Raw genomic sequence first — 16,039 nt, 5'->3', positions numbered from 1 at the left:
TGTATTCATTTATTATAGTAAAGCAATCAGATTCCAATACCTTGCTTTCATATCATACCTTTAACATAGCAAATCATAAAACGGTGCTTCTTAAAAAATTTAAGTGCTTCATAGACCCACTTCCACCTAGAAGGACAGGGCAGCAGACACACGGAAACATCGCCATCTGCAAGTTTCCTTCCAAGCCACACACCATCCTGACTTTGAAATATATTGCCGTTCCTTCTCTGTCGCTGGACCAAAATCCTGGAACGCCCTCCCTAACAGTTTAATTAAAAAAGTCGTAATACAATTTAATACTAATGTAATGCACATCAAAATTAGTTACCTTTAGCATACTGCTAAGAGATTTATAGCATCAAAATTATTACCTCTTTTTGTGGTCAACATTTATTTAAAAAGTCAGTTTAGTTTTGTAAATGTATTCATACCTTCTCTAGCAACAAGTACACTGGCCACTGTGTCTGGAATACTGGTACCAGCTGCCAACAGTGTGAGACCCATCACTGTCTCAGGAATTTCCAGGGTTTCTCCTGAATTATAAAAAAGTGTTTGAATTTTGAACAGTTAAGTAACAAATCCCCCTACCTGCATTTAGTAATATTTGTATAAAGTCACAAAATATTTGAAAATTAAACATTCAAGGATTTAACCTTATCTCCAGTACACAAGTTCTTTACACTTCATTTATGTAGTCAGAGGGCTGATGGAGTTGCACATGATTATATTCGTTTATCTTAGCACAATAACCTTATTTTCTGATTCCTAGTCAGTTGATATCACATGTTTTGATATAAAATACCAACTTTTAGCTTCTGATGCCCATATTTTCTCCAATATAGCACAAGAGGAAGGCCATAAAATTATGCTCGCCCTCCTAAATTGCATACTCATTCAAGTATCATTTTCAGTAACACAAATTGCATCACCAATTGCCATAACTTGAGACTTGGATAATGCTTCATGTTGCTCCTGCCCTGCCCCCCAGATCTATCTATAACTTTTACCAATGTAGTTCTTTCCCAGCTAACTTGCAACAGAATAGCCAGGTCCCAAACAGTTTAAAAATCATACTATAAAAAAAAGCTAAACCAAAAATTCTAGTAATGCACAGCAGATTAAAATTCTTAGTAAAGAGGAAAGACTGGTTTAATTCCTTAAATGAAGGGCCTACACCCAGTTAACCTTGTCATTTATTCACATACAACAACACAGGAAATAATAGAAGTAGACCATATGGCCCACCGAGTCTGCTCTGCTGTTCAATACGATCATGGCTGATCTCGCGCTTCATGGCAACCTATTCAGTATATCCAACACTGTCTGTTTACCTATATAATAGAGTTGGGTGCATTTGTGCACTCCTCTTGCACCATACAATGCACAAAGGCTTCATGAAATGTGAATATACACAAAAACAATGGTTTGATACTACTGCTCCACAGAGTGCTGCAAGGTCAGAAGTGCTATGATAAGACATTAAAGTCAGGCCTCAGCTGGCCTTTCAGGTGGATATAAAGTATCCCATGGCACTATTTAAAGGAGAGTTCTTCCTGTGCCCTGGCCAACTTTATCCTTCAACTACCACCGAAAACATTAGCCATTTATCTCAATTCTGTAAAGAGTAGTGCAACATTGTCTCGAGTATGCTTAAATCCAGACTTAACAGTTTGTTAAATTATGTCTGTCGGTCATGCATTAGTCTATTGGAAACCTTTGGTTGTTCCATTGGCATTTTGCACAAGTTATTAAAATATTCTATACAGTAACTACCATGGAGTCACTTGTCCTTATTTGCCTCTTGCTGTGCCACTGAATATTGGGGCAATAAAGCAAATTGTGGAAATCCTGCATGTTTCCATTTATACAAGGCCCAGTGCAAGGCTATTCAAATTCACATTTAACTGCAAGCGCAATGCAGTGAAATGCAATAGTTATGAAATTTTAAAACCTATAGCTTTCCAGAGTCTCACATGTGAGAGTACCAGTGTTCTGAGCACTCAAAGGCAGTTATATACAGTTAGATGTGCAGTGGTTAAGAGATCCAGCCAAGTTTATTTCATTATCTAAGTGTAGAGTGGGGTTATCAAGTCTTAAAGCTAGATTATTGGTGTGCATTGCAAAACGTTAGTCACCCAATAAGAGAACCCACTACTATAAACCTTAGTAACCATTATGGAAACTAGTAAAACTGATATGGATTGGACAAAAAGTGAAACAGGTAAAAAGGTCACTTGCACCTGCAAGTTAGAACCCAGGCTTATACACAGCTAATAAAAATGACTGTGAAAGTGAATCTTTTACAAACCTTTCCAAGAGGCAAAGTATTACTCCACTGATGTCTCATTTATACCGAGAGAGAGAAACAGATTGAATTATGTAGTTTCTAGATGATTCTTACCTACTATGGATACCATCCAAACTAACACGTATGTAAATCCAGAAATCCACACAGCACACATGAAAAAAGTTAGCACGAACCACTTTCTCCACTGATGTCTGCGACAATTTGGGGTCGTTATGAACAGCAATGCAGCGATGGGAAGAGACAGTACCCACATGATTCGCTTTGTATCTGATTCAGGCATTACAAAAACACTTGATTGATCTGTATATACAAAAATAATAAAACTGGTCAAATAACTCCAGTGTAACAAAAGAACATCCAGATCATGGTAGTAGTTTGATGTTGTAGAATCCACTAATGCCATTCAGATCTAGTTTTAAAAATATCTTCTTCCCTTGAACTTCTGTGAAGTACCTTGGGATGTTTACCCATGTTAAAAAGATACAATATTAAGTTGATAATGTTGAAACAAAAACAAAATGCATCTGTGCTGAGAAGTGAGTTGACATTATGGACCTTTCATTAGAAGCGTTTTGATAAATGGTATTCAAACATAGGAACAGGAGTAGGCTATTCAACCCTCAAGCATGATCTGCCATTCAGTTAGATCATGGCTGATCTATGTCTTACCTGCCTTGGTTCCCCATCACTTGATATCCTTGCCTATCAATCTCAGCTGAAACATCAACTTCTCTGCTCTCTCCATAGAGAGACTGACCTGCTTGAGTGTTTCCTGCATTTTCTGTGTGTTTCAAACTTTCAGCATGTAAATTATGTTATCCCCTTAATATTACTGTTGGGATTTTATGCTCATTTCGCGAAGATGGGAGGCCTATGCTGGGGTTACACAGGAGCTGACAGCTTTCCAATACCTTAGTCAAATGCCAATTCTAAAATGCGAACAGGCTATTTGACTGGGTGATGGGGAAAGCACAGCTGAGCTGAATTCAGTTGGTTTGTGTTGGTTAATTAAAAGTAAACCAAATACCTTTTAGTTTCACTTCAAAACATCCACTTACTTTAAAAATGGCCAGCATCTGTAGAGAGTTGATATTGAATGGAAATTAACAAAATGAATATGGATAGAAATAAGAAAAAGGGGAAGACAAACAGAAAATGAGTGGAATGCTTGTTGACTGATGTCGCAGAACATCTCAGATGATGTAGCAAAGTAATAGAAAAAATTCAACAGATTAAAGAAACAATGGAATAAAAGAAAATTCTGGAAGCATGCAGCAGGTCTGGTAGCATCAGCAGAGAGAGAACAGAGTTAATGTTTCGGGTCTGTGACCTTTCGTCAGAACTGAAGGGTGGGGGTGGAGGAGGAAAGAGTGGGAAGGTAAACAAAAGGGAAGTTCTGTAGTAGGGTGGAGGATAGATTAAATGATAAAAGGTATCATGGTACAAAGCCAAAGGGAGAAGTAATGGGACAAGTAAAGAAACACAAGATGTGTCTAGATGAGGTGTGAATGGCAGGAGAGCAACCATCCGAACAATGGTTGTGTGAATAACTCAGGCAGTGGAAAGCCCAAGGAAAATGGGAGAGATGGAAAACAGAAAATCTGATTTTTTGTTTGTCTCTTTTACCTTGTTCACCTTCATTGCTTTCTATTTCCCTCCTGGTGTTTGATCAACACCTTCTCTTTTGTCATCTCTTGTCCCACCCTTGCTTTACTTGCTTAAAACCTTTTACATTTCTAATTTGTCAGTTCTGAAGAAGGGTCACTGACCTGAAACGTTAACTCTGTTCCTCTCTCCACAGATGCTGCCAGACCTGCTGAGTATTTCCAGCATTTCTTGTTTTTATTTGAGATTTCCAGCATCTGCAGTATTTTGCTTTTATATAGAAAACTTGGGGATCAGTTTGTAATTTAAACAGCAGGTGCTGGCAAAGTACAGTGTTGTTGGGATGCTCTGTCCTCCTTGTTAAGCTTTTCTCCATCTTTGGACTTGCTATGCTCTGCCAGATCTTGTATTTTGGTTTGGAACCTGATCTCTGGGTTTTGACAAAGAGCCTGACCCACAATGTCAGCTTCTCTGTTCTCTCCACACAGTCTGCCCGAGCTGCTGAGTGTTGTCAGAATTTTCTATTTTAGTTTCAGATTTCTAGCATCCACATTATTTTTACTTTTCTTTCCCAAAGGTTTCTCACACCTCCCATTTTCTCACCTTTTAATCAGGCCTCCCACTGCCTTAGTTATTCACAACTCCTTTGTTTCATGTCTTCAATTTAAATAATCATTGTTCTATTACCCGACTGAAGATCTATTACTATATCATCCAACTAGCATTCCAGGTTAGGGTTACAGAATTAGGATGAGAATACATTCCACAAACACTACTGCATCTTTTTTTACCCTCCCCTTTCCTGATTCTATTAATAGAGTTGTTTATCTCATTTTTAGTTCTGAAGGAGGAGAGCTCAAAACATTAACTGCTTCTCTGCAGATATTGGCTGACAGATCTAGGTTTATGCTTCAGAATTCCAGCATTTGCAATATTTTTTGCTGTTATTTGAATGGTTAAATTCACCTTTCACCACAAATTCTACAATTATTTAATTTTGTCCATTTTTTTCTATATACTGCAACTTTAGTGATTTCTACTGTGCAGTAGCACTATATTACAGTTCAAGTCTGGAGTCAAGGTCTGGCTAGACTCCTGAGCTTGGTGGTCATAGGCTCCTTGGAGGCGTTATACATGATGGAATTTAAACACTGTATGGAACTGCAGTGCAGTGTCACACATGCTTTAGAAAGTGCTCAAGGAAGACTTGGACCTTAAACTGGACCTAGAATCATAGAATGGTTGCACCACAGAAGGGGGCCATTTGGCCTGTTGTGTCCATGTCCACTTTAAGAGCAACTCAGCTAGTCCCACTCCCCTGCCTTTATAACCATAGGACTGCAAACTTTTCTCTTCAGATAATTATCAAATTCCCTTTTGAAAGCCATGATTGAATCTGCCACCACTACAGTCTCAGGCAGTGCATTCCAGATCCTAATCACTTGCTACGTAAACGAGGGTTTTCCGTCATACAATCTGGTTTTTATTTGCCAATCACCTTAAATCGGTGTCCTCTGGACCTGAATTTAAGTCTCGAGAGAGTATAGATACACCTAGAAAACGTGTAAATTTTGGCTGTTGCGAGGGCAGCTGCGTGTGCGCGCATTTCAGACTGGGGGGTGCTTCAATATAAATTCAGGATGAATACGAAAAGTAAATCTGGAATATTTTTAATTAAATTGTAAGATTAGGACAAGTGGACACAGGGTCAAGTTAATAAGGTAAAAGAGGGTTGATGTTTGAAATTCTTCAACAGGAGTGATTAACACTCAACATATTTCCAGTAAGAGTAATGGTGCAAAAGGCCTGAAATGCCTTAAGAAACAACTGGATGGGGGCGAAGATTGCTCTGGATGGATGGTGATCATCCATAATTATTCTGTGAAATGCAAACTTCTGGTTCTTATTTTTGAGTCTTTTTGGTCTCTGATTTAAAAATCTGATTCTGAAAATATGAATAATGCTGAAATCTAAATTTAGATAACATTAAAATTCTGTTGGAAAACTGATCATTTGTTCAAATGATTCACCCTGCAAAACAGCTTAACATTTCTAAAACTGCAGAAAGTGACAATCATTTCATAATCATTTCTAGGGCGGCACAGTGGCGCAGTGGTTAGCACCGCAGCCTCACAGCTCCAGCGACCCGGGTTCAATTCTGGGTACTGCCTGTGTGGAGTTTGCAAGTTCTCCCTGTGTCTGCGTGGGTTTTCTCCGGGTGCTCCCGTTTCCTCCCACAAGCCAAAAGACTTGCAGGTTGATAGGTAAATTGGCCATTATAAATTGCCCCTAGTATAGGTAGGTGGTAGGGGAATATAGGGACAGGTGGGGATGTGGTAGGAATATGGGATTAGTGTAGGATTAGTATAAATGGGTGGTTGATGGTCAGCACAGACTCGGTGGGCCGAAGGGCCTGTTTCAGCGCTGTATCTCTAAACTAAACATAATTCACACACATAGAATTATTAAACATTGGGTTGAATAAACATGCATAAGACTCACACACCAAGACTGAATTTGTGACATGAAATTTCAATATGCCTACTTATGAACATATAGTTCTGCGTTCAAATATGTTTTTAATGCTCCTCAAAAATGTAGCATTCAGAAATGCTATCACACTAGATTGAATTATCTTGATGTGTTCAATAGATAAAATGTTCTGCATAGATCAGTAAATTTGAAGAGATTATTCCATTGAAGCACTACATAATCCTGAACATTCTGAAAAGGAAGATACATGCACACTCAGCACTCCTTTTCAATCATCCTTTGTTCCCATGTTTGACACTTTCAAACTGCTGGTCAAATACAGCCTGAAAAAAGGTTTTTGAACAGTATTGCACAGAGGGGGTCATTTGGCCTATCGTACCTGTTCTTTGAAAAAGTTACCCAATTAGTCCCACTCCTGAAAAGGTATCCCTATATATTGATACCAAAAGTAGTGCTATTGCAAAAATGGCATTACTTGAGAGAAGCAGACTCAATAGAAAATGTCGAAAAAGTGACCAGTGATTTGAAAGCATCAAATTACAGGAACATATAAATCACAGAGATATTGCTAAGTGTACAAGTATCCTGTGGTAAAATTAGGACAATGCTTTCCTATTCTCAAATATTGTTCGTAGTGGTCAAGTCCTCTTCTTTGGCCTCCTTGTCTCGAGAGACAATGGGTAAGCGCCTGGAGGTGGTCAGTGGTGTGTGGAGCAGCGCCTGGAGTGGCTATAAAGGCCAATTCTAGAGAGTGACAGGCTCTTCCACAGGTGCTGCAGAGAAATTTGTTTGTCGGGGCTGTTATACAGTCCACAGCACAAAATTCAATACAAAAGTGAAGATTTACTTAGACAAGCCACAAAGGTGTGAACTGGGAAAGGAAAGAGATCACATTGGACGTCGGGCGCCAGAAGTAAAATCAAATTGTTTGAATCCACATTTAATGTAGGCTACTCCTGAATGAATGCTTTTATATTGACCGTACAAAAATTGAGAATTTCCTCATGTTTACATGCCTTACTTTGACTAACACAAAAATTCATGAGAAAAAAAAAAGATACTTTTTCTACATATCCGAAGATGAACTCATATGTAAATTGTTCCATGCAAACCAGATGGCTAATCCTATGTTACCTTCTGTAATCTCAGAGAGCCCATGTAAACTGAGAGAAAGTTGGGAAAAATCAGACTCTTCTTGAAAGATCCCGCTGTCTGATCGAGAACGTCGATGCACCAGTGGTCCATTTTTTCCTTGCCAATCTATTAGCGGTTGCTGCTCATTGCCTTCTTCCATCGCTCGTGTTAAACAGGTACAGCACGGGCTAAATTTCTCTGTTAGGTACTGGTTTATTCGAATGTCAAAGCACAGAACCACAACGTATACCGCATAGATCAATAACAAAGAAGCAGACTCATACCTAAAAAGGCAGAACGGTCAACTTTTAAATACGCACAATTAATTCATGCGGTCATTAAGTGTTATATTTATACAGCAATGTAGCAAAGTTAGTTCAGTCCATATTCTGAGTATTTAACATTTTATTACTACAGTGACCACTTGAGTGATTACATTTGTATATTTGCAAACAATGAATAGTTGTACACACACAAAAAGTTTCTTTTTAAAAAGATGATCAAAGTAACAATTCTTCCTTGGATAAAAAGATAAAAAGCTAATAATGATGAATTCAGATAGATGAAATCCTGGGACTTCGGTAATTATATAGAAATGGAGCTCAGACCAACAGGTTCAAGGTGGAATCCCAGCCTCAATTCAGATTCACAATGAGCTCTGTCCAGTGAGATAGTTTCACCATTCCTGGCTAGACTGAGAGGGAGAGGGGGAGAACACTTACATAATGTCCTGGATACTATTAAAATCAGTCTACTTAAAGAGCAATGTAGACAGAGATTATGGGGTGGACTTAATAAAAAAGGATGAAAAAAAAAAAGAGGGGTCATTATATTTCATATATTAAAAGCCATCTTTCTTTCTTTCTTTTGGGCCTCCTTATCTCGAGAGACAATGGATACGCGCCTGGAGGTGGTCAGTGGTTTGTGAAGCAGCGCCTGGAGTGGCTATAAAGGCCAATTCTGGAGTGACAGGCTCTTCCACAGGTGCTGCAGAGAAATTTGTTTGTTGGGGCTGTTGCACAGTTGGCTCTCCCCTTGCGCCTCTGTCTTTTTTCCTGCCAACTACTAAGTCTCTTCGACTCGCCACAATTTAGCCCTGTCTTTATGGCTGCCCGCCAGCTCTGGCGAATGCTGGCAACTGACTCCCACGACTTGTGATCAATGTCACACGATTTCATGTCGCGTTTGCAGACGTCTTTATAACGGAGACATGGACGGCCGGTGGGTCTGATACCAGTGGCGAGCTCGCTGTGCAATGTGTCTTTGGGGATCCTGCCATCTTCCATGCGGCTCACATGGCCAAGCCATCTCAAAAGCCATCTAGATATGCAATTATTTAATGCCATAGTCTTAAAATTATAAAACACCAGATCTTTTGGCTACAGATGCATTTTTTAGTGCTTGATAGAAGGGCAGGATCCCCAAGGACACATTGTACAGCGAGCTCGTCACTGGTATCAGACCCACCGGCCGTCCATGTCTCCGCTTTAAAGACGTCTGCAAACGCGACATGAAGTCCTGTGACATTGCTCACAAGTCGTGGGAGTCAGTTGCCAGCGATTGCCAGAGCTGGCGGGCAGCCATAAAGGCGGGGCTAAAGTGTGGTGAGTCGAAGAGACTTAGCAGTTGGCAGGAAAAAAGACAGAAGCGCAAGGGGAGAGCCAACTGTGTAACAGCCTTGACAACCAATTTTATCTGCAGCATCTGTGGAAGAGTCTGTCACTCTAGAATTGGTCTTTATAGCCACTCCAGGCGCTGCTCCACAAACCATTGACCACCTGCAGGCGCGTATCCATTGTCTCCCGAGACAAGGAGGCCAAAGAATAATAATAAGGGGAGGACTGTCAGTGCTGTGAAACGGAACAGCGCCATTTCTAAAACCCAGTGTCAGTAAATTCTTCCCATGTTACTCAGTTAGATGCAGATTTAAAGCTCCTTGCACACAGACCCAGGCTCACAAGAGTTTCTAAAACTGCACCACTGAAACATTCACTTTCCCACAATCATCCCGTGGCTGATCAGTGAATTTAATAGTTTTTGTGCCCACAAGATTGAAACTGTCCTAAGCTCATTTCACACAGAGCCCTGAGACAGACATAACTGTCACTCTTATCAATTTAGCTAGATTCTAGGAGGTGAAAGATTAGTTTACTAACCCACTGCACCACCTGATCCAAACAGTCATAGTATATTTTTAAAGTTTCAATAATTAAACAAGTTAATGTTAAATAATGATTTGAAATGTAGTGGATTTTGATGCATGAAATCCTTCCCAAATCTTCTGATGAGGGATCAGCTATAACGTTGAATGCAAAAACCTGACCAGAAGCCTATGCTTTAAGGTTCTGAACCAGCCAACATGAGGTACCCATGAGAAGTCCACAAATAAATCTCCCTCCTTATGGTATTGTGGCTGAGATTGGGAAGCCAGTATAGAGTGAGCATACCAAATCACTGACTGTTCCAAGAAGATCCCAAAATCACAGTTCATATTACTTCATGTGTTACATCTACCCACTGAATTATTGGGTGGGGAAAACATTAGGTTTTTAAAAACTATATTTTAATCATAGGCTGAGAATTCTTACCAGTAAATCACATTGTCGAAGATAATAGCAATAAGTGCTGCAACACTGATAGCGTAAGCTGCACAATCTCTGAACAATGGCCAGCAAGTCAACCTGCAAGCCTGGAAAAGTTTACAAAATTTCAGTCCAAGAACTCAACCCTCATGAATGGCCTTTTCTAATACATGGCATTTAACAAAATAGTTTACAGAACAACTGAAGAGAAATTTTATACTCGAAATGTAGTTTCAGTCCAGGATACTTCCCAATCAATGACTGACATTATAACTATCACATCGGTTTCAGTTCCTCTTATGAGATGGACTTCACTTCAATAAATCCTAAATGCAAGAGCTTAAAGTAAATTTGAGCTGGTTAGATTTGGATAATTTGAGGTTTGGGATCATTCATACACAATTTAATGAAGTTATATAATGGTTTTCTATTTTGCACTAAAAATTAATGCAAAGATCTTCAAATTGGTCTCCAAGTGCCAAACCAAGATACTGGTGCAACCTTTTCTCGCCTCTTAATTGTATCAGTACTGAGATTCTCTTTACATACCATGGTAGTTAATAATCCACATGCAGCACAGATGCCGAGCAAATTGTAAACTGCTGACCCAACTATTGTACTGACTCCAATATCACCTTTTGTCACAAAGACTCCTATGTACAAAAAGAGATAGAGAGAGAAATCTGAGCAAAATTCTGGAACTTAGTATCTCACAAATATGCAGAGTGCATTGTTTAACTACATTTAAAAATGTTCCCACAAGTGTCCAGTTTAATAAAAGCTCTATAGAGCTCAACAGGGGCAGCACAGTGGTTAGCACCGCAGCCTCACAGCTCCAGCAACCCGGGTTCGGTTCTGGGTATTGTCTGTGCGGAGTTTGCAAGTTCTCCCTGTGACCGCGTGGGTTTCCGCTGGGTGCTCCAGTTTCCTCCCACAGCCAAAGACTTGCAGGTTGATGGGTAAATTGGCCATTGTAAATTGCCCCTAGTGTAGGTAGGTGGTAGGAGAATGGTGGGGATTTGGTAGGGAATATGGGATTAATGTAGGATTAGCATAAATGGGTGGTTGTCAGTCGGCACAGACTTGGTGGGCCGAAGGGCCTGTTTCAGTGCTGTATCTCTCTCTAAAAAAAACATGAACATCCAAGATTGGTTTAAAGAATACAATTTGATTGGAACTTCTGAAATGCATGAATTTTGGACATTAAAACATTCTGTGCTATGATAAACAACTGCAAACACCTTTTTGAAATGTTTCAGCGTTTTACATAAAATTCAGTATTTTTAAATAGGATCAAAAATGTTTTAAAAGCATTCCCCAGATGAATATTAAGAACAATCTAAACATTAGTATCATACATTAAGGAAAAATGTTAATGTTGAACTCAAACCCACACAAATGAAAGTGTCACTGAATATTAATGGTAACATGTTGTGTTCAATAATATTACCCATGTATTTTCACATCAAAATGGAAGATTACAAATGTTACCTAGAAAAGCTGTGACCAGTTCAGGTGCAGAGCTTCCGGCTGCCATAAATGTTGCTCCAGCAACATCCTGAGAGAGACCAAGACCTAACAATCAATTACAAATGCTATTATACTACAATTCTATGGATGAATTAAGTATGCATTTAAGTGAAGTCAGCTAAAAGATTTACAATAAAAGTCTGTAATAACTTGACAGAATGCTTGAGATTCAGCAGAGCTCAATTCTTTTCAAACTTGGCTTCACACTGCAATGGAGTTATGTATGCCACAGGATAGCAAACCCAAGCAGCAAGAGACAGTCACCCTGAGGTGTCACAGTTTATCTCTAATGCATTCCAGGGTAAGATGATGACCTAACTCTACACTTATATTGTAGATGAAAGAAAAAGTGGCAGTACAACTACAACCTTAAGCCAGGCCCAGTAACCTGTATGACGGATACATGCCAAAGGTACATATCAAATTTAATAATGTATTTTTATTGCAATCCAGTTGGAAGGTGCAGAAAAGATGAGAGAGTCCAAATACTCTAAAGAAAATTCAGCCCAGAAGGGAATACTGCACAGCAGTGTGTGTGTACTGGACATAAGAGAACAAACAGTACACTGAATTCTTTCTTTACAAGATGCAAAGCTTCCTATCTCCTAAAGCCAAGAACAAAAATATGCATTACATGCTAAAGCTAAAGAATTATTAAACGTTCAACCCCATTGAATGATGCGAAATAATTTTTAATTGAAAAAATCTTATGGTTATTTATAAAAAGTAGAGTGCACACACTAAATTAAATAAAACACATCATCTTTTATTTTATCAACTCATCATGTTCTCTCTCCTGAATTCATTGCCCTCGTCTCCTTCCCAAATCTCTCCCTCCATGTAAACTCCCCAAACCATATTCAAGGGGACTCCCTTGATCTGACCATTTTATGTGGTCTTGCTAATCCCATTATATTAATTACAGGCAGGGCCATCTCTGATCATTTCCTTGTATTGCTCTCCACCCACATCCACCTTCCACACCCCAACCCTACCTCCTTCTGTATCCATCCTTGGAAAAAAAAAATCTCCCAAATCACTTACAACTGCACTTTCAAAATCCCAACTGTCCGTTTATCACAACATTTCTGCAGCTACCGATTTGCTCAACTGGAACCCTCACCTCCGACACCCTGGTCCCCAATAAAATCATTACACTCTCACCCTGGCCACTCCCCTGGAATGGCCCTCATCTCCGCTCCCATAAGTCTAAGAGACACAGTCCTGAACAGATATGACAGACAACTGGTTTAGCCATCCACTGCCAGAGCTGGCTAGACCACATAAATACTATCAGATCCTGCTCTCGCCTGCTAAAACTGCTCACAATTCCAGAATCATGCTGGAATGCAAAGATAACCCCTGGCTTCTTTTCTCTAATGCAGTCTTCTTAAAGCCCTCTCTCCTCCACACTCACCTTCAACAATAAGTGCGAGGAGTTTTTGAACTTATTTGTCATGAAAACCATCCTATCACCTGCCTCTGCCACATCCTTCCCTTCCATTAGCCCACCTGGCCAGATTTCCTGCAATGCTCCCCCCTGCCTAGCCCTGAACTCACATTTTTCTCTAGTTTCTCTATCTCCCCTTGTGCCCTCTCTAAGCTCATCTTGTCCAATGAAACCCACTTCCTGCTCCCTCTACCCTATTCCCACTAACTACCCAATTTTCCTTTTTGGTCCCCACGTCAGCTGTTAACCGTTCTCTCTCCAGATATTGTCCCTCTCTCCTTTAAGTGTACCATTATCACCCTTCTCAAAAAAAAACCCTTGACCCCACCACCCTTGCAAACTACCGCCCCACCCCCAACCTCCCTTTCCTCTGCAAAGTCCTTGAACATGTTGCCTTCAAAATCTATTCCCATCTTTCCCAGAACTCCATGTTTGAATCCCTCCAAATCAGGTTTCCACTCCGCCACAGTACCGAAACAGCTCTCAAAAGACACAAATGACATCCCACATGACTGTGACAAAGATAAACTTTCCCTCCTTCTCAATCTGTCTGCAGCCTTTGACATGGTTGACCACACCATCCTCCTCCAATGTCCTGCCACTGTCGTCCAGCTGGGTGGGACTGCTCTCAGTCTGGCTCTGTTCTGATCTAGCTAATAGTATCTAGAGTATCACTTGCAATGGCTTCTTTTCCTGCTCTTGCACTGTTACCTCTGGTGTCCCCCAAGGATCTATCCTCGTCCCCCACCTATTTCTCACGTACATGCTGCTCCTCAGTGACATCAGCTGAAAGCACAGCTTTAGCTTTCACATATACGCTGGCACCACCCACCTCTACTTCATTACCTCTCTTAACTCTGCCACTGTTGCTAATTTATCAGACTGCTTATCTGACATCCAGTACTGGATGAGCAGAAATTTCTTTCAATTAAATATTGGGAAGACTGAAGCCATTGTTTTCAGTCTGTGCTCTAAACTCCATTCCCTAGCTACCAACTCCATCTCTCTCCTTAGCAACAGTCTGAGATTAAGCCAGTTTGTTCATCACCTCGATGTCACATTTGACCCCGAGATGAGCTTCTGACCTCGTATTCGCACCATCACTAAGACTGCCTATTTCTGCCTCAGTAACATTGCCCTACTGCCCTGTCTCAGCTCATCATCAGCATCCTCGATTTTTAATCGCTGCACCGTCAGTGACCACGCCTTCATTTGCCTAGGGCATAAGCTCTAGAATACTCCCCTTACACCTCTCCACCTCACTTTCCTCCTTTAAGACATTCCTTAAAACCTACCTCTTTCACCAGACTTTTGGTCATCTGATCCAATATCTCCTTATGCGGCTAGTGTCGTATTTTGTTTTGTAATGCTCCTGTGAAGCACCTTGGGACATTTTACGATGTTAAAAGGTACTATATAAATAAGTTGTTATCGTGAACACTCAATCTCCACGATACAAAGAACATAACATTCAGAATGAGAAAAGTTCACTCTGATCAAACTTACTCCTTGACCTTTTAGCAGACCCTTTCTTTTGAAGCCTGCTCCACACATCCACTGTTTTGCAGGGAAGAAAACAAAAATGTAACGACAAGCCTTGCCAGAGACTTGTGAATCTTGTATTTGTATTCACCACTTTTCTGTTACCAATTCCTTCTAATACAAACCAGACCAATAGAAACATTAACTTAAACATCTGCAGAGCTTGCTCAATTCTTTCCCTATTCATAAAATTGTTGCAATGGTACTTCAAATAGTAATTTGATAGTAACACATCAAACTCATCTCCCACAGCAACGTACACAGGGAGTTGAGACAAATGAATTCTTCAGGTGAAGTAGGATTAAAGGGCAGCAGGTATGTGGATCAGGGAGTGCAGATGCAGTTATGCTTTTGGTCTTTATTTTTATACAATACTTTGATTTGGTATTGCGGTTAAATAACAAGCTTGGGAAGCAGAGAAAGAGCTGGTTGGAGTGTAAGTGTTTGGAGTTGTGAAGACAGGTTCTAAAGGACCACTAGTCAAAGTGTGTTGGACAGCACCAAGTTTATTCAGACAATTTCCATTATAAATGTGGACATAGGGATTTATGGGAGGAAAAAAAGTTAACACTGAAGTGTGACAAGAGCAAGTAAAGCTTTGCACTCCAGAAATGTGTGAAGATGTAAGATTATTCTACCCAATAGTTAACATTTACACTTACTTTCACTGATAACTTCTAAGGAAGGTAGGAAATAATCTTCACAAACTATATCTATAGCCAGTAACATGTAGAGGATGATGATAAAGTGAATTATTATCCCTCCCTCCTTTCTTTCTTCCCGTGTAAAGAATCCTTCAGGAAATTCCGATGAAGGAGGCTGTACGCACTTGGTTGCATTATCTGCTTAAAGTGAGAGAGAAACATTACATAGGAATCAGAGCATGAACGCACAAATATCAATGCATATCAGGCATACAAATTTATTGTTAGTGAAAATATTGGCACAGCCAAGAGTTTATTAAACAACCAGCCTTATAATGGAGGATACCTTTAAAACAATCTGTGTTAACCTTAAGGTAGTTAATAGAAACTAACCCGTTACAGCTCGGCGAACTTTCTCAGCACTGCCCAGTCTGGAGAAGGCAGCTTTGTGAATGAAATGGGCTATTCCATACACCACAAGGCATATTCCCACCAGGGGGAAGATCACTCTTGTTCGCCTTTTTCTGGCTTTCAGAACTACTGCTGTACTCATAGTTGATCACAAGCTTCCCACAGCCTTTTTTTCTTCTTCTTAACGATACTCTCTGATCGCAAGAAGTATTCGTGTCACCACACATACACAGTTTGACGACAAACCATCAGAGTCGTTTAGTTTTGAGTTGCAATTGCACGAATTGATTGAAACTCTCATCACAACTACCTTTAATTCGCTTGTACTGGAGCTCAGATG

The 16,039-nt window shown here is 40.1% G+C and overlaps 1 protein-coding gene across 5 annotated transcripts in view; it reads right to left on the bottom strand.

Moving 5' to 3' along the window:
- Nucleotides 1-16,039, bottom strand: part of slc24a5 (solute carrier family 24 member 5) — a 20,519-nt gene extending 4,480 nt beyond the window's left edge. For 2 of the 5 annotated variants that reach the window (XR_010969726.1, XR_010969725.1), the window contains exons 1-9: nt 15,682-16,039; nt 15,307-15,489; nt 11,614-11,697; nt 10,672-10,775; nt 10,129-10,229; nt 7,541-7,824; nt 2,402-2,608; nt 432-533; nt 59-260 (exon numbers count right to left, since the gene is read on the bottom strand). Coding sequence is in view for 3 of the 5 variants with exons in the window: in XM_068018018.1 (XP_067874119.1) it covers nt 432-533; nt 2,402-2,608; nt 7,541-7,824; nt 10,129-10,229; nt 10,672-10,775; nt 11,614-11,697; nt 15,307-15,489; nt 15,682-15,841 (1,225 nt within the window). In the remaining 2 variants the exon portion in view is untranslated. The remainder of the gene's footprint in view (nt 1-58; nt 261-431; nt 534-2,401; nt 2,609-7,540; nt 7,825-10,128; nt 10,230-10,671; nt 10,776-11,613; nt 11,698-15,306; nt 15,490-15,681) is intronic. The other 3 variants (XM_068018018.1, XM_068018020.1, XM_068018019.1) reach the window with 2 other exon arrangements.

This window comes from Heterodontus francisci, chromosome 38 (assembly GCF_036365525.1).
Source record: "Heterodontus francisci isolate sHetFra1 chromosome 38, sHetFra1.hap1, whole genome shotgun sequence".
NCBI lineage: Eukaryota > Metazoa > Chordata > Chondrichthyes > Heterodontiformes > Heterodontidae > Heterodontus > Heterodontus francisci.
This window is presented reverse-complemented; position numbering and strand designations above follow the sequence as displayed.